The sequence below is a fragment of the Scophthalmus maximus genome, chromosome 6 (assembly GCF_022379125.1).
Source record: "Scophthalmus maximus strain ysfricsl-2021 chromosome 6, ASM2237912v1, whole genome shotgun sequence".
Taxonomy (NCBI): domain Eukaryota; kingdom Metazoa; phylum Chordata; class Actinopteri; order Pleuronectiformes; family Scophthalmidae; genus Scophthalmus; species Scophthalmus maximus.
Genome location: NC_061520.1, coordinates 13,205,529 through 13,225,104, shown reverse-complemented (window position 1 = coordinate 13,225,104; position 19,576 = coordinate 13,205,529). Strand labels below are relative to the sequence as shown.

Sequence of the window (19,576 nt, the reverse complement as noted above, 5' to 3'; positions counted from 1 at the left end):
GAATATCCTGATCAATAATTCAAACTCATCTCCTCTGCTCTATTTATGTCCCTCTATAAGTCCGTCACAGTGCCCACACTCTGTTTGCTGCCAGCATGAATCATTGAGGCAGCAAATCGACAGACACCTCGGAGATCCTGTGTTTATTTAAACAGCAGCCTCTCTTCGATACTGGTTTTTGGTTGATAAATCTATATGGCTGACTGTACATATTGAATGTTAATAAATTGCAAATGAGCATTTCTGCTAATAAAATAATAAGGTGACTGAATGGATCAAAGGATATATTAAAAGATGAGTTTGTCTCTAAAGCTGAGTTAAAAGAATCTGTGTGCATTGAAAAAAAAATCACACCATGGAATATAAATCAAAATATTAACACGTCTGCCAACACATTAATAAGATTATTCGTGTTTTTCTCCAACAAGAAGTTGGAGGATTTTCACTGAGAGACCAAAAGGGAACAAACAAAATGGATCGGCTTCCTGCAAGCCACTTTGGCTGATATTCACACTAAAAATCCGCACCAGTCTTATTTATCTAAGACCGGCAGGGGTTGTTCGATACTAGATAATAAGACCTACTGTAACAAAGGAATGATCAAAAGTTGTAGCGCAACAACTGTCTCTGTGTGTGCAGCACCGATTCGTACAAACTGCTCCTGCACACAAGGTTTCCTCAGAGATCTTAAACCTGAACAGGTGTGTCTGGGCTGCTAGGTAACAGAGGAGCGTTGGCTCTCCCTCCTGAGTGAAATGGAGCAGGTGGATCCCTCCGGACACCGCAGCATCTCCGAGCTCGGGGAAGCCGAGGAGCTGAGAGATCCACTACCACCGCAGAGACTCAGTTTGTTCAAACACTGATGATTCCTGTGATGACGGGGAGGTCGGTGTGAGGACAGTCAAAGAGCTTCAGCTGACGCAAGCAATAACCAAGGATCAGATCTTCTGATCACATTAAAGGCAATCCAGAGATTAGGATCGAACACACTGACACTCTTCTTGTCAGGCCTGATTTAAAGAGAACATCAATAAAAACAGACCAAAGCATCATCGCTGTCGTCATGTAGTCGGTCGGTAAAAAGTATTCCACAGTGTCAGTTTTTCTCTACTGCTGTTGTTTGCAAATCATTACAAAGTGCTGCACAATTCAGCTCATGGGAGAACATTTCAACCTCTGAGGAGCCTCTCCATAACTTAGGCATTGATACGATCTTATTTCATTTCAAATCCTGTTTCCAGAAAAATGACGTACTAGAGGAAAATAAAACTTTCACATCACATGGACAAAGGTCGGCTGGTAGACGTGCAGGATGAAATGTTTCAGTCATTTCCATATAGACAGTGTGCGGTATGTGTATTAAGAGAAATGTGTGAGGAGAATAACGTCTTTGTTTTCAACGTCTACAAAATGACTTTGGCCCAAATCGTCCACTATCCTTCAGAAGAACAGCGAAGATGTTGGCTCTATTATTTTTTTCATTTTTTTCCCCCTACTACCATCTGGCAACGCCTACAGTCCAACAGTTGCCCACCGCATGCAGGCACACACACACACACACTTACACACACACATCTACGAACCATTAACGCATGAAAATGCCAACTTTCTTACACATGCATAATCACAGCTATTCAGAACTTAGCCAACCATCTGAAACACACGCACGCGCCCGCCCGCCCGCATGCACGCACACGCACACACACACACACACGCACACACACGCACACACACGCACACACACGCACACACAGCTTGGAGAGTGACGAACTCTCGCTGAAGCAGAAAAGTGGGAGTTGTAGATCACACAAGAAAATACATCAAATAAAACCTGCCTGATTACGAGCTTGTTTGATCAAACACTGTGATTCAAACATCTTAAGTTATGAACTACAGAACCACATTCACTCTCAGATAACTCTGCGAGTCCTCTATATGAGATCCAACAGCACCTGGGTCCAAACCCCCCCGACTGCTGGAGTTTAATGTAGCTGACGGTGGTCGACGGCTCTTCCAGTGCAACCTAATGAAAATACGCCCACTTTACCCACTCACACATTGGCTCGCCCCCTCTGCCGATCCACGTTAAAAGCTCCTACAGTTCAGCTCCAACACCCACACCTGTGCACAAGAACATGTAAGTGCCACTCAACCTGGACTCGGAGGGACTGAGCCCACACACTCCAACACCGACACTATTTTAGGCTTCACAAACAGCCGCATGAATAGGTGGGGGGAAAAAACCCTGTTAATGTTTGACGAGGAATAATGGAGGCGATGCCATTACTGAGAGCACAAAACACAACAATGTGGATTCCTGCAGTTTCTGCGCTCAGGTTTGTTTTAAAAGGAGAAACTTTTGTCTCTGTGGTTTTAAGTTGAAGAAAAAAATTATTTCTCAGCTCAAAACTTTTACAAAATGAGAAAGTGAAATGTCTCTCAGAGTTCACAACTGCTGAACAACAGAATACAAATGTTATGATCCTGACACAAAAATGACTATTACTGAACTAGAAAATATGTAATACACCCTCAACTTATCGTGTATGTGCTGTAAACACTCAGCTGGCTGTTTGTTTCTGATTCAACTTTCTGGTCATTTTAGAGGAAGCAGTTTGTGCTCCTGTTGAACTTTGAACATTGTGTTTTATATTAGGAGGTTTATTAATGTATTTGCCAACAACTACAACCATGCCTTAAATTTATTGTATACATTATATTAACCATTTATTATATTCATTATGTATTTATAAACATTTATTTACTCTCCATGGCGACGGACAAAACTCAATCTGCTGATGAAGGCCACAAGATGCGTCTGAAAGCTCTGGCAGAAATCTGATTCCTTTGTGATACTGTAAATCATCAAATATGATTATACAATAATATTTCACTGTGTACCAATCATCAATCAACTTAACAGTTATGGATGCTTCATGTTATGATTGATTTAATTAAAAATATAATTATTATTAGCTACATTATATTCTGTTACAAACAGCAGCCTATGAATTGGGGAATAAAGTAACAGTGTGACCCTATTAACACACATAATAAACCAAACAGCTTGGTGCTTCCAAGACAAATAGAAAATATTAATAACATAGAAATAATCTGGATTCGACCCACTTAACCTCACAACAGAAAGATGGGGCAACTCCCTTAATATCCCTACTGTATAAATTAGCATTGTTAAATCATTTTCCTCTTTAAACTCCTTTTCAACTTCTCCCTTTTTCCCTTAACCATAAACGCAGTGAGTCATTAACCCTTTGAGGATGTGAATAATATCAGGATCAGAGCCTGATTAATTCCTGCAACTGATTCGCAATTCTGCTGCCAACAGTAATAAATTAAACCTTCATTATGTCTGAAAACAGAAGCTTTTCTCCTCTCAACGTATCGTGTGCTTTGTAAGATATATTTTTCTATCGGAGGTATTTTTACCACAGGGTGTTTCACAGCCAGGGGACACCTTCCATCCTAGCCGTAACCATCTATAATTAATAGTTCCCTGCCTTTACGTCGCTCAGTGATTCTACACTGGACAGAGACACTGATGTTTCTTGTTTTCTGCCTTTATCAGCCTCCAAATTGAGCCTCAGTGAGGAAACAGAGCTTGTTATATCATCGGTCTTCCTGCTTTTTGGATGTTAGCTTTGAAACACGGCCCACTCCTACAGCTCAGGAGGAAGTTTTGAGTGTAGGTGTAAACAAGTATGTAGGTTTTACATGTTACTCTGTGGCCACACGACACACAAAGAAAAATAATAATCCCATGTGGCTCTACTTCTATTTTTAAAATCACAGGAGTTTATGGCAACTGTTTACAGGTTTACTTCCGCTGTGGCCAACGGGAACAGCAATAATCGGTCAATCGATCAATAAGTCATCACTCAGCCTTTGTCTGCAGAGCTACGGTGACCAGTGTACAGGACAGTCCGCAGCCATATAGACTAAAGAGCTGCAGAGAGCAGTGGCAGATGTGAACATTAAAGCTCCCCGGGGACGTTTGTGAAGGAGATGACATTAACATTTCGAAAGCAGCTTGAAAGAAAATTGTGACCTTTCACCTTCTAGTAGCACGACACATTTGAAGACTCGCGGGGTCTGAAATTGACAGTTTGCTAAACGCCCCCTGGAAACAGCAGTTGTCCAATCCTATTTAGAAACTGAAACCTGTAATCCGGGTTAATTACCTACAAATGATAAAAATCTGCTTCATATCGCTCTAATCCAGTCGACTACATGAGAATCACAAAAGCACAGAATGAGAATCGTCTTTTTGTTTACAACTGTATGAAATCGGAGACATGCATATTTGTTTATTCAGATTTCAATTAAATCTGTCACTCTTATCACAAATTGCATATTTGCTGCAGTGACAGAACAGAAAGCTTGATGACTATCCACACTAATACATTTTAGTTTTTAAAATGAAAATTATCCCCGTCCAGCGTTTAAGCTGGAAGTAATGTCCGTCCATTCACGTACACTGTTAATGACGGAGTAGACAGGAACATATTTTAAAAATGAAAACGTATCAGTGTGGATGTAGCTGAATGAAGGGGTCGGTTGGTTACTGGCGCTCTGAGATGAGACCATCAGAAACACAATGCTGCTTCACGAGTAGCTAAATGAGTGTTCTCTCACCTGTGTAGTCTGCAAAGCACTCGCAGGTGTAGCCTCCCTCTCTGCTGCGACACACTCCGTGAGCGCCGCAGGGCTTCGAGTAGCAGAGGTCAATCTCCGTCTCGCAGTAGTCTCCCGTGAAGCCGGTGGGACAGCGGCAGCGGAGCCCGGCGATGGGGTGAATGGGTCTGAACAGGATGGTGTCGGACGCAACAAACGGCGCCAGGCTGTCAAACTTCAGCACAGACACACACTTCATGTAGTTCTCACACGGCTCACGCAGGCAGATGTTGTCGTCAAAGGGAAGAACTTCCTGGGAGGAGATCTGGGCGAGAAGGCTGCGGTTCAGATACAACCTCTCCTGGAGCTCCTCGGAGCCGAAAAACTCGCCGCCACCGCTTTCAACTCCTCTCCCAGGCCTGTCGCCGCCGTGGCCAGGGCCTGCAGGCCGCTGGTGTCCCTCCCCGAACACGGGCACGGCCACAGACAGGCTGACGTTGAGGATGCGAGCGCTGACGTCCGTGTCGTCTTGGATGTTGAAGATGACCACATCCTCGGGGGCAGCGGACAGGACGCGCGCCACGCCGTCGAGGAACTGTGCGAGCAGCAGGGAGAGGAAATGCTCCTGGGAGGTGTTGGCCAGCCGGAGCGTGATACTGTTGGACAGCATTTCATCGGTGATGATGGTGACTTGGAGAAGACACTGGGCCGACACTGAGTGGACACCATCTGCAAAAGACAGGAGCAACAGGAAAACAGGCAGTTAGCACGGGACCAATGAGACTCCAGCATTCGACCTCATGACACTTGAAGGATGTTTGCCTAAAATTGAAGAGATAGATCAGCTGAGGTAGAGGGCCGGTAAAACAAAGGGAATTTTGAACTAAGAAGACAGGAACTTTGGAGGGTGTCCACTTGATTTGTCCAAGTCAGCTGAAGCCTCTTGTTAACTTCATGTGAACTGTGGAATATGGGACAGTGGATTTTGTCGCTCGTCACTTAACTGTACTGAAAGCAAAATACTAGAACTCTTTTCAGACATGAACTCCAGAAAATGTCCGGAAAATTAGGTCTGGACATTGTCCTGTTGTTTACAGACCACACATGAAGAACACAGGAGGAGATTGTCCGCCTCAGACGTGTTCACAGCACAACAATTTCAGTCCTACGAATATCAACACATGGCGCAGCTACGACAACAGGGTCGATGACGGTACCTGCATGGTGGAGGACTGATGCAGGCGCTGCTGTTGTAACAACAGGCTCAGGCATGTGCAGAAGACCTTAAAACGAACAGCATTGAAACTTAAACCAATACTTTTTAAGGTCATATAGAGGTTATAGGTTGCATGTTTGTTTCTCATTGACACAGATTACAGTAAGAGTATGGTATTATTATTCACAAGGTCTTGAATAAACAACACATCAATTTGCATGTTTAGCCCTTTTTAAACCAAGTCTTACTGGGTCTTGCATGATAAACATACCACCGTCTATGTACTCCACTTGCATTGACTTATCACTTTCATTATTTCATGTTTTTCTACTATAACCACATTTACAATAAAATGAAAACTGCTCGTCATCCAGTATCAGCTAAATGTCTCTGACGGGAGCAGTCGGGGCACTCTGCTCACTGAGGAGTACATTTATAATAAAAACAGCCTCGATACAGAACTGTCCAATCACAAGGAACAAAGAGAACACAGGGAAGTTCAGTGTGACGCTAACAAGCACAAAACCTTATAGAGCTGTGCCTCCGCTCCAGATCCATCACATAGAAAAACTCTCCACTCAGTTTTTTGGGGGGTTTATTTAAAATCCAATGGTTAAATATTCTTTTAAATTTTGGGACCGGTTTAGACATTATCATAATTTCACTGACTGGTCTCTCCTCTTTCTCCAATTTAGACACAATATATCTCATCATCTGTGGAGTTCTTAACATCTGGAAAAAAAATCCATTTAATCTTAAGTATCTTTTATTTTAAGCCTTAATGCTTCAAAACTTCAGTTTGATAACTTTATTTGAATCTCAGATTTGTACTTATTTGTGTTTGAGTGTGTCCATGTAATGTTTGTGTAACTGGTATCTACAGTTAAACAGCATATTTTGTCATGATTCTCTAGTCTGCTGCTTCACAGACATGCAAGTCTTTATTAGGTGATGTAGAGTTACTGTAGCACAAGTCGAGTGAAGTCATTTAGTCAGTGAACTGACCGTCAGTTTGCAGGTTTGCTGAGATTTGCTTCCATAAGATAATGGTAATAAAAGGCTGTGGCAGAATTGAGCAAGGGTGTGTTTACCGACTGAATGAATTAAACTTTTTGTTTGCGAGTAATATTGTGTCATTTTGTCTTTAAAAAAGTTACACGGTCTCACTCACGAGGTCACAGAAAGAGACCACTATCATTTTGTCTATCTCACTGCCGGCCTGCAGGTTTCTGTGGCCTCGGGAGCAAACACAAAATAGGATTAATCAAATCAAAACAAGCCTCAGTCTCTCCCTCCAAAATAATCAATGGGCTGCTTTGTGTCGCCGCGCCTGGAGGCTGGCCAGAGAGCAGAACCTGCGAGCAGAACCCACACAAACAAACAAACAGCACTGCCCACAGTTACCAGATCCCTGTTTGGCACAGTGCGAGTTTAAACACCGAGTGCCAAAGGAGGGGGGAGGAAAAGGACGATGGGGGAGGAGAGAGAGGGGGGGTTCATAGAGGAAGTGAGACAGAGAAGCATGTTTGACACGGCTTTAATCCTTCTGCTCTCAGTCAAGTGCTTCCAGCACAGTAATAATACAGGGCCTTAACAGAGGAAGTGGGGGACATAATCAAAGGACAGACACAAGGGTCGCTCTTCTAATTCACACTTTACTGTAAACAGACGTGTGTACACACACACACACACACACACACACACACACACACACACACACACACACACACACACACCTGTGTACACAAGAAAATAACTTGCATATGAGAGGAGAACACAAAGGCGGAACACTTGAAGTGCTTCACTTTTTCTCAGAGAGGACCGACCGTCAACTAGGGATGCAACCGATGATAAGCTTCTATAGAATGTAAGAAAGAAATAGAAGGTCCCTGTTGCAAATTCCTGCCTGTTCCCATGTTTAAAACCACAAACGATATTGTGTGTCCATTTACGATAGAAACTGAATAAGAAAACGTAAAACTAAATACTTACAATTGAGAACATGGAACCAAAGAAGTTGTGGCGTTTCTGCCTCAAAAAAAAGCATGAATAATTAATCAATTCTAAAACATAATAATAATAATTTGGGAAAAATATCACTTAACCCTAACCTGCTAAACTTAAAACCAACTCTTTGGAGTTATGTAGACCAAAATGCAAAATGTGACAACACGCACACACGCACACACACACACACACACACACACACACACACACACACACACACACACACACACACACACACACACACACACACACACACACACACACACACGCACACACGCACACAAGGGGCTCATTGAAATCAAGGTGAGCTCTACATGCAGTTACAATCTGTCCGTGACAGTTTTACTTATGGTGATTCCAGGTTTTAGACAGAGGAGTATTTAAACCTCTGAGCCTCATGGGAGACAAACACAGAATTAGTTGCTGTGCAGTAAACCAGGAGTGTTATGACGCGTTCACAGGCTTGGCAGAGTAACATTTGACACTGGGATCCTTTCTAACCCGACTCCAACGAACAATAATCTACTTTCTAGCTCAGCCAGTTCCACTTTAATCTGTTCAAGTCATATTAGAACTGATACACTGCAGCAGCAGTAGCCAGAAAAAACACAGCTCTCGGTGAACAGAGGCTCTTAAAGTTTTAAGCCACGTATAAGGACAGACATCGCCGTAATTATGTCTTCTGCCAAATTCACATTCTTGGTTGGGAGCTCGGGCAGAGCTCTGGACGTAGACGCAGCGCTGGGAAACTGAGCGCGAGGAGAATCTCCCCTGAAAGGGACCAGACCATCCTTCAAAGAGGTCATTCTCCACGGAAGGATTCTCCACTCAGGAACGGAGGGTAAGCGGCGCGTTTTGGGCCAAAAAGGAGATAAAGAGAGGATGCCTAGTTGGTAACAAGACAAGGTGCCAACTCTGAAGTGTGACACTGCTTTAAACCCAGAGCTTGACCCCCTCTGGGCCTCTGGGTGCCAGGAATGCTTTCAGCTAGGAAGTGGCGCCAGGGAAAAGATTAAACACTCACCGTGGAGGACTGCAGTGACTGCCAAGGCTGTGTACAACGTTGTGAGTTTGTGTGTGCATATGTGGGTGGGTGGTTATGGTGATCCATACGTCAACACAAGCCGGGCAGAGAGTGTACATTGAGGGAGTGGAGGTTTAGTCATCACAGAGTCACTGAAGTTGAGGAAAACAGCAAGATTTCATGACATTATGATTAAAATAATCATAATGTCATGAATAATGTCTGTTTGAAAGATATGGATCCTCATATCCTGATGGTTCAGGTGAGTTTTTTGCTTTTGAATTAGAGGAACTGATCAAAAGCGCATCACTTAATACACAAAAACTAATCTTTTTTTCCCTGTTCGGTTTTATCGTTTCCATCTTAAATTGGGAGCACTTTTTTTTATGAATTCAAATCCCCCAGCACATAAACGAAATATTCTGACATTTATTCCTCATTTACCTAATATTAAAAAAAACAGAAAGACAGAGCCAAGAAATAGACAGGAAAGCCAAGAAATAGACAGCTTAGATAAACTGAAGCATGTTAACAAGATGGATTGTTATTATTTACAGAAATGGCTGAAGGAAGTACACATAGGTCAAGTTACACAGTAAGTTCAGGCCCTCGTGCACTGAGGATAAATGACCAGCCAGGAGGTCACGAGGTTGGGAGATGTACTGGCTTTTCAAATGGTGATGAAACCCAGTTTGACGCAATGACACGATGTTATACAAACAAAGAGCCTTCAGGATGGCATGTTGGCTATAAAAAAAAGCAGGATTTTTTAGCTTTTACTTTGGGTCTTGGTGGCTGGTTAAGTTTCTCTCTGCAGATAAAGACAGAGACAAAGACGCGAAGAGCGAATCGGTGAGACCGGCCTAATTAGACCACAAAGTGGCCGTCAGATCTCCCAGTTGAATCCCAGAAAATGTCAACAAAGTCATGGTGGATAGAGATCAGAAAGACTCTGTGACCAAATTGCTGGGGACAGAGACATCAGCCACAGCTGCACGACAGTAACCCCGGCCTCTCTTTCTCCACGAAAGACAGAATGATAATTGCTCAGTATTGATGTTTAAAGATCATATTAGTGATCGTTCTGCTTTGGGACAGAAAGGAGGACAAGAAAGAGACAGAGGAGTCAACAAGTTCTAAATATTGCACGCCTGATCCCAAGCCATGACTTTGTGGGCACCGGAGACGTATCACTTGATGAACAATCTAATATAATATGTGCATTTAACTCACAATTCTTGACTGTAAAAGCCAATACTGAATTTAATATAACATACCGACAAGGAGAAGAATAAACAGTTAAAGTCAGACGTCCATTGTTTACAACCAACAGAACCTATTTCATTTCTGTTTGATGTTATATGACCAGTGACCATGACAACCAGAGAGCAAACACCAGATGAATGGTGAAATAAGATGTCTCCTGACTTTACACGTTGACAATTATTTGTCAAAAACACAGGATGTAGTCTACGATTAAAATGCCAGCAGAGGTCATTCTGATTAAAATCTATGAAAAAATGGGGCTGGCAGAAAAAGTTCCGGAAAAGACACATAGGGACTTCAGTGCATGTCTGAAAGCAGCTTCCGACTCCTAATATGCAGGTTAAACACAGAGCCAAGGAAAGCGCCTTCAGGTTGTTGTGGAGAGGATGAACACATTGGAGCCAAGCCACTATAAAAACACCATTCATCATGATGACATGGGAGGCCTGATAAATAATCGCACTCAAACAGCTCTCTCAAGCAGTTATTCATCATATGTCTAATGGTGCCACGTTGGGAACACTACACTCAGACTAAACCACATTAATTCTGTGATCCAGAGCGGCTGACGCTCCCTCAGAGGAAGCTGTTTCACGGCAGAAGTGTGTCATGTTGGGGGGGAACCTCCGGGTAAGAAGGTAATGAGGTTCAGCAGAGCCTGTCTTAGTTGTTCAGCATCAGTACACTACAGTATGCAGTGCAGCACGCACCGAGTACTCACTACATCAAAGAACGCAAAGCCGGGGTCCCCTTTCCAAGATCAATGGGGGGATCGTGAATTAAAAATCCCTTTGGAGGGATAGGGCCCACGAGTTTTAATGAGTTCATGATTTGAAAGTAAGCATTTGAATTTAACATCCTGTTTGGCCATTTGTTACAGGATTGAAAACAGCAAGATCCCGGCCCATATTCACAACATGTCAATTACACTTACAAATTCTCTTAAGAGCCGGGAGTAAAAAAAAAAGACGAATAGTAAAAGACAGTTGTCGTGCTAATTACGGCCAAGTGTAAAAGTTGCCTTTAAAGAGATACTGACACACTTTAATGTGTTTGTTGAGCAGTAAACTGCATGACTGTATTTGTGATGAAACAACTTAATGGTGGTTTTAATAACACACTTCTTAGTTTCATAAAAAATGTTTACTTCTTCCCCCCACACTTATGACCACTTCATGGAATTCTGGAGGGGAAGTGGAGAAGTCCTCCCCTTCTAAAGAGCCCTCTGTGGCAAAGGTGCCTTGTAAATCTGTGTCGCTCTCCATTTTTTTTAATGGCCTGAGGATGTTGCTGACAGTGACACCGTCACTCTCCCATCCAGCCTGTCCCTCCCTCGGCCCCTCAGCCGCCTGCCAAGTTTTTGGCATTTTTTGAAATGATGCAGTGAGTGGAGCGCGGCTCACAGCTGGGGGTGAAGTGACACTTTAAGATCACAGCACCAATCACACGTGTGCTCAAAACAGAAACTTTAAATGTCAAGACATAGACATGGTATCATGTCACTCCATAGTATACAGTTGGAACTCACTACACACTCATTTTGATGTCATACTTATAGTACGAGTAGTACGTTAGTAGGCAGTTTACGAACACACCCAAGTAGTTAACATTTGGCAGATCGTTCCCTCTTTAAAAAGTCCTTACATCTCATTAATTTGGCAAAAAGGACACTTTTTCTTTAATGTTCTCTTTCCTTGTGTCAAATCACCTATTATTTTGCTCAAATGGAAAAAAGAAGAAGAACAAACTAGCGCTTTTGCACAACAGAAAGATTAATTATGAGAATGAAGTGCCACATTGACAATTGCGAAACAATAATGAGGTATTGATAGTGGATGGAGATGAGGAGTGAAACTTTATTTTTGTTGTTTGTTCACCTGGGAAATATAGAAATAACTTCCTCAACCCTTCAAGTCAAATTACATTAGTGGGTTACAATGACCTTATTCTGATATACAGTACATTGATTCATTTAACATATTAGTCATTGGGTTCTGAAATGAGATCTTATGCATTTCTTCTTCATCTTGTGTTTTCGAGCAGGACAAGAAAAATAATTTTATTTTTATCTTTCACTTCAGTCTGAAGTTTCACCATGTGATAAATACGGACCTGGGCTCTGAGAACAGGAATAACAGCCGTGTCTGCCATGCCTCCGCAGTCACTACAACCAGTAAGAAAACAATTTTAATGAGCTTCTACAGTGTGAACATACTGTCACAAGTGTCATGTTTGCATACTGCTGACAAACACCACACTGGTGAGTCCACACAAGGTCACAGTGTCACACAACGCATTCGTACCACACACCAATCAAACAAACCACAGAGCTACGACCTGAGAGTACAGTCCCCACGGGGCCCAAAACAGGACACTGTTTAATTCAATTAGAATTAAATACTCTGCCCTTGAAGCAGCCTGCAATCACATACATTAATTACTGACACTGCTGCTGCATGTGTGTGTGTGTGTGTGTGTGTGTGAGTGTGTGTGTGAGACCCTGACTAATGTATTACATTTCGTCTTGTTCCGTCTGAAGCCCAGTTGTCCCCTCTCCTTGACACCTTTATGGCCAGTTTGAGACTAAACTTAACAGGTTACTGAACTGTAAATCTGGTCATGAGAGGAACCGGACGGGCCTGAAATACTGCAGAAGACAACTGGAGCCATATGATGCAACACTCAATGTAGCTTAAAACAAAACAAGTGTAGCTTGTGTTTGGTTTTTTAACAATACAGACCATTTCCATGTAGAGGTTACATGAGGAAAGTACCAAAACATAATTACAGACTGAAGCTAACTCAAATCGTACTATTTCGATGTGAATGGGAAACTGGTCTCAGACATTTGGAGTGCGGGACAACAGGCTTAATCCTCACCTTGAGAGCAGCCCTCACGTTGAGGTTCAATTAAGACTCCAGGCGAGAGGGAAAAAACTGTCCTGGACAGAAACTAATGAGTGCTGATGTGGGTTAAAGACACAGGGAGCGGGAGTTTATCACGATGCTGGAGCTCTGTGGCTCGGCGCTCCGCTCGTCTCAACTCTGTGAGATCAAACTTATCGGATGTCTCCTACATTAAAACTAAGTGCACTCCGTTCGGTGTCGATTTAATTTCGGAGCTGGAATCTCAAGTCCTGCCGATCAAAAGGGGCACAGTAAAATGTGGCTGGGGAGCAGTCTGCTTGAATTAACCAGGGCTGAAAGGTGAAACACACTCAACTGCTGCTTGAATGGAGGCTGATGGCTGGTTGGGGGTGGGGGCTATACGCATTCAAAGGGAAGGGCAGGTTTTTCATTCCATTACCCCCCATTCTCCCCTCTTCCTGACCCCCCACTAGACGAGCAACGGCTGAAGCTGACACCCCACCACCGCCAGCGCCTTCCGCATAAAATACTGTAACGACTCCCGCCAGGCCTTCATCCACCTCCAGCGGCTCGTATCACCATCTGTCCATCAGAAATCAAGAACAAGGCTCGTCTGCTGCAGCGTGCTTGACCAAATAATATAGTTAATCCAATTTGAGTCCCACATATCAGAATCTGCTAAGAAAAAAAAAAGATGCCGGCAATATGAGAATTTAAGCCCCACTCGGTGTCCAGAAATATGACTGTGCGTTAAACCTCAGTGTTTCAAATGGAAGCTTTATCTCTGTTACCCTCTGACTTCGAAAGTCGCAAGTGAAGCAGAATAGAGCGTCTTCAGCTTCTGCAAGGTGACATATACAGATACACACAGTGGAAAAGATTTATGGGCTTCAGAGGTGACGGCTGGCTTTGGGAAGGAGAATGTGTTATATTATTAGTGGCATGTTTATTGGTTGTCTTTTTTTGTCGGATTATAAACTCGTTTTTATACATTTTCATATATTTTCATATATACTTTTCAGAAGTGGCATATCTAATTTGGCAGCACAGATAAAGGCTCTCTAACTGGTTCTTAGCTGACCATTTCCCCTGTTACCAGTCTAGTTAACTATCTGCTGGTTGTAGCTTGATATTTAACTGACACTCTTGAGAGTGGTATCGATCTTCTCATTTTTCTGCCAGAAGGTAAAAAAATATATTTTCCAAAATGCTAACTATTTCTCAAACAAGGTATTTTCCAAACGAAATCCAAATACACACACTGTCCTATGTTTATCACTGTGCCCATGGCCACAAGCCACTGTCCACTGTGTTATTTTGTTTTAATCAAACAATATAACACATTTGATGACTTACATAGGCTGTGGAAGGTAGTTGAGAAATTAGTTTCTCGCCATGACACGCCATGATTGCTGGAACATTTCAAAGCTTCCCTGATCACCCAAAACACCCTTTAACAACTGCAGCGTGGGGGGTTTTCAGACCACAGTGACAGCATTTCTGTGGTTGATTTGGGATAAAAGCTCCTCACCCTCACCAGGTGGAGAACTGATTTAATTGGTTTCGTTGTCGGGGAACAAACGAACAACAAAAATGAAACACCAACAGCTCATGTAACAGAAAAACCCACGTGTGAATCTCACCCCCAAAGGAGGGAATGGGCATCATGCTCAAACTCCTACGCAGCAGATTTTCTGTTTCTGTATCGGAGCAGTGTTAAAGCCATTAAATGAAGCAACACAAATTAAACAGACCATCATAATAATGTGCAATTATCAATTCCCCACGTGCGTATGTTTGTTCCTCTGTTTCAGAACAGAAAAATATATCAAAAGTAAAATGTTCATGTCCTTTAACCAGCTCTTATTTTCTTCTGCAATTAAGCCCATTTGGTAAGAAAAAACAAAAAGAAGGGGCTGTAACGATAACCACAACACCTTTTTTGTACATCTCCTGCGTCGTCAATAATGGAAACTGCTTGCGTAGCTCAATGTCATCCCAAGGATTTCAATCCCGAGGAGTCAGAGGAAACCCTCAGTCCCCCTCCCCGGATCCTCCGTTCAGGAGATAAGCTGACCGCGCTCGAGGAAGGCCATTCGTACTCATGTGCGGACCCTGCCACAGCCTCCCCCTGATGGCACTTTTTTCTGCTGCATCTGAAGACCACAAGAAGAGGACATTCCACAGATTCTTCCTCCATAGTGAAGCAGCTTTAGAGCCGCAGAAAAAGGATCCGAACTCTTCGGCATCGGGACATTTGCATATCAAAGGAAAACTGCTGTCAGCGCAAGAGTAAAGAGACATTAGCATGCAGGGATGTGACCGAGCATGAGGCCTTATTCAAACGTGCCAATAGTCAGTTGATAGATATTAGATACTGTGCAACCAGAAGGACAATGATGGCTCATTGAGACGCTTTCAAACAGAGGAGGAAACAAAACAAAGTCAGATTTTATGGCAGTGCTAAAAAAAAACGGTGCTGAGCTGTTACACGGATAAATTAGTTTTGGTAGGAGAAATTGGAAACAGTCAACAAAAGTCTGTCTTAAATGTGAAACCACAGCCATATCGGTGAACATTTTATACTCAGTGCCACAAAACTGTGAAAGCCCGATCACACCACTGCAGTAGCTCATGAGGAAACCGTGTGTTTGGTTAGACCGGTGCCCTCCTGTCACTACCGATATAAATTAGGCAGTGATGAAACATATCTCAAACTGCTGCGCGCTAAGGTTCACCACCTCCACCAGTCACACCTCTTACCCTCGCATCTGACAGTCTGATGTTGCCATGTTGCACTTCAGAGTCGGAGCATATGAAACCAGGTCACTGTGAGATCCCAGTCTGGTTCAGTACTAAATGAGCGCAATGTAGCGTGACGGTAATGGCCTGTTACATAAACATCATCTGTCACGTTCACAGTGTGTGAAGCCTGTACTTGCGCTGGAATGATTTCTGTACTGTGAGTGGAGGTGTTCAATTATTATTACTACACAGAAAAGGGGAAGGGAACGAAAATACAAATGTGTTTCATTTTACTGTTATTCAACATGACTTATATAAAAGTTGAAAGGGAGGATTAAATATATTCTACATATAGTTGACATGTTGGGCCAAACTTAAACCATACCAATTACTTATATATTTATTTACTAGTAAATATTTATTTATTTATAACCTATAACTGTTTTAACTATTTATCCATCACTTTGACATGTTCAACCATGTATGCACAATTTTATCCATACATCATTTTTTTCTTAATGTTTTTTTTCTTAACCATTTTTATCAATCTATTACCAGTCACTGTGTCCCGATTCCGTGACGGGGCGATTTAAAAAAGTGTCAGCGTAAGACTATACAGTAGATGGGACAAGTCATGGATGAATAACAGGCCCGGTGAGAATCTCCTGAAGACAGCAGTACTGGTGCAAACAAGTGGACACAAAGACCGGGGCGGGGGGTGGGGGCCTCCAGACGGAGCCCGCTCCCATTGTCTGCTGGGATAGTGAGGACAATGCTCAGATAGATGCAAGCACCGCAAGGACTCAGCCCAGTGATGCACCAGCCCTAATCCTAAACAAGATTTCCCCTCCTAACACATAGATGATGTCATTCCACACACACACACACACACACACACACACACACACACACACACACACACACACACACACACACACACACACACACACACACACACACACACACACACACACACACACACACACACACACACACACCTCGTCTGGACCGTCAATGCAACCAAGCGTATAGGAGTGAGGCCCACAGGAGGATGTTCTGCAGCCGAGAAACAAGCCAGAAGCAAGATATCAGATATCCTATGAGCACATCTGTGTCACGAATCAAAGGGCTTACAGGCGACACTATCATATCACCGTATGCTTTAGGCTCTCGAGTGCTTTGAAAATAGAGGGTCTCTGAAGTCTGTCACACGCAAGACTGGACTTTATCCTCTAAACACAGAAGATGGAAAGTTTACGTCTGCAGTCCGGTGTTGGTCGACTTGGTGCATGTCATGTAAGTACTTTTTGCCAGCGGGACAGGTCAGAGCCTTACATTTTTCACTGGAAAGAGGGAGTGGGGGACAGTTGCTCTTTAGAACTTTATGCCACCCCCTCCACCCCCAGCTCCCTCCCCCTACCAACTTCGCTCCACAAAAGGGACCTTACCCCTTGTCCCCACCCACAAGGAATTTCTCAGGCATTGCTGGGTTCACCATGACAACTGGGTGCTTAACAAAGCATTTCTCTTAGGCATTCTTCCTTTCATAGAGGAGAGAGGAGGGGGGGGGCAACAGTCAAAGGAAGGAGAGACGGACAGAGAGAGTGGTGGAGGATGAGGGTAAAAAGGGAGGGTGGAGGAGCTTGAAATGATGGGAGGGAGCAGTGGAGGTTGCAGGGGTGAGAGCCATAGACCCGAGTAGATAGGAGAAAAATGGGGAACGGTGACACGCAAACAAAAAGAGGGAAAAGAGAAACAGGATCAAGGTGATAGGTGACGGTTAAAGGGATGAAAAGAAGAGAAACTCTGCTACAAACATTCCAAGCAAGCTTGCAAGTGTGACTAACGCCATCCAGGGAGGGCGAGGGAGGCACGAAGAAAGAAAGGAGAGTATTAGGGATGACTCTAGTTGTACAAAACACGGGGCGAGCATTTGCAAGCTGTGACTCTGAATCCGACGGAGCAAGCATCAGGCAAACAGAGATCCATCACCCATAAAGAACGCAAAGATCACACACACACACACACACACACACACACACACACACACACACACACACACACACACACACACACACACACACACACACACACACACACACACACACACACACACACACACACACACACACACACACACACACACACACACACACACACACACACACACACACACCAGATGTGTGCTGCTCGGTGGTCTAGTGTTACAGAAACAAACCTCTGAGAAAGTCCTTCCACAGACAGTTTTGAGGCTTAATAGATAATAATCTAATTATTCTGGCTGTGAATGCCTTGGCTCTCACTTGTACACCATGTAGTGGAGCAGAGGGTCACCTCCATTAAAATTCCAGTCCTGTAGCTTTATCTTATCCAAGGATGGCGAAGGACAGGGGGTCTAAGACAACTTACAATCACACTCAGCCGCGCAGAATTCTCACTATTCTATCTGATAAGGGGGGGGGGGGGACTATCTCATAATCTCAAGCCATCTGAATATGTAAAACAGCTTCGAAAAGGACCAAGTAATCTTTGAGAAAACAGAAAACTAGACTCATACAAGCATAATTGTTGTATGCCCCAGTTAGTTGGGCTGAATGCCAGAACGTTTGGGCTCAGACAACTTAAACAGTGTAACCTTGGATCATCCACAGCCACTTCAGACTGACACTTGGGAGTCTCTCCCCTTCGGACAGTGTCCCAAAATTACTGCTGTCCACCTTGTAATTTGAGCATCTGTATAACCTGCAGTGTTATGTGAGCTGAATCAAACTGCCACCATTAGTTGTGGAGGCGTGTTTGTCTTTGGCACTGGTGTTTTCAAAGTGAGCACAGACACATGAAATTGGCTTGGGCTCAGAATTTGTTTAAAACAAGGGCAAAGTGTCCTCAAGGCATAGGTGTTATTTGTAATAATGCATGAATTGCCATATTTGCCACACGTAGCTCAATCTACTCTCTAACTTTATTACCATGCATAATGACATGGATAAAATGAAAGATAATTACGGATTAGCTATACTTTCTATAGGCAAATTAACTGGGCTTTAAAATGCATGAGAGGCAGAGAGAGAAATCTTTGCCATCAAGTGCAAACACCTACTTATGCAGGCTCACGCTTGCCTGGGAACAGTAGATCAGCCCCCGAGTATGTCAACACAGATCTGACGGATCCCAGGATACAGATGCAGCAAATCTAATCCCACAGACGACAACCTGCCTCTCCCCCTGCAGTGTGACGGCAATTCTCTTCATAATACAGAAGTGACACACGGTGGCCTGTATAATCAGATGTCAGGTCCGTCCCCGACGTGGCAGAAATGTGTGTTAGAATACAACAAAGCTGAAATGAGCAATTGTATCACTCCAAAAACGATTAATTCAGAGATAATCTGGATATGATTTTATGAGTCTCTTTTCTCTCCCATTCAGTTTGGAGGCAGGCCCAGCGCCCACATGCCACTGCTGTAAATCTACTTAACTCCTTATCATGATTAAATGGTTACTAATTACTAATTTCTACCAGTGCACCAGCGAGATCCCCAGGTTATGTGTCAGATGTTATTATAAGAGTCTGCTTATGGCTTTAAATGAATACAATCTGGATATTAATGAGAAATATTCTCTGTGGAGACAATCATTGTGTTTGTTTCGGGAGAAATGTGTATGCCCTCACTACTTATCGTACCTAGATCAACTAAGTGCATCTTAGTTTCTGCCTGTAAAACTGTTTGTCCAAGTTTTTGGGGGGCTCCAGGTTGTTCACCTGGATGGTTGTTGTCTATCCTGACTGGGGAAACTAAATTGTATCGAGTAACGAC

The 19,576-nt window shown here is 43.3% G+C and overlaps 1 protein-coding gene across 3 annotated transcripts in view; it reads right to left on the bottom strand.

The window, feature by feature from the left end:
* celsr2 (cadherin, EGF LAG seven-pass G-type receptor 2) overlaps positions 1-19,576 on the bottom strand; it is a 58,924-nt gene that overhangs the window by 33,260 nt on the left and 6,088 nt on the right. For all 3 annotated transcript variants that reach the window (XM_035631140.2, XM_035631141.2, XM_035631142.2), the window contains exon 2: positions 4,654-5,361. In XM_035631140.2, coding sequence (XP_035487033.1) covers positions 4,654-5,361 — 708 coding nt within the window. The remainder of the gene's footprint in view (positions 1-4,653; positions 5,362-19,576) is intronic.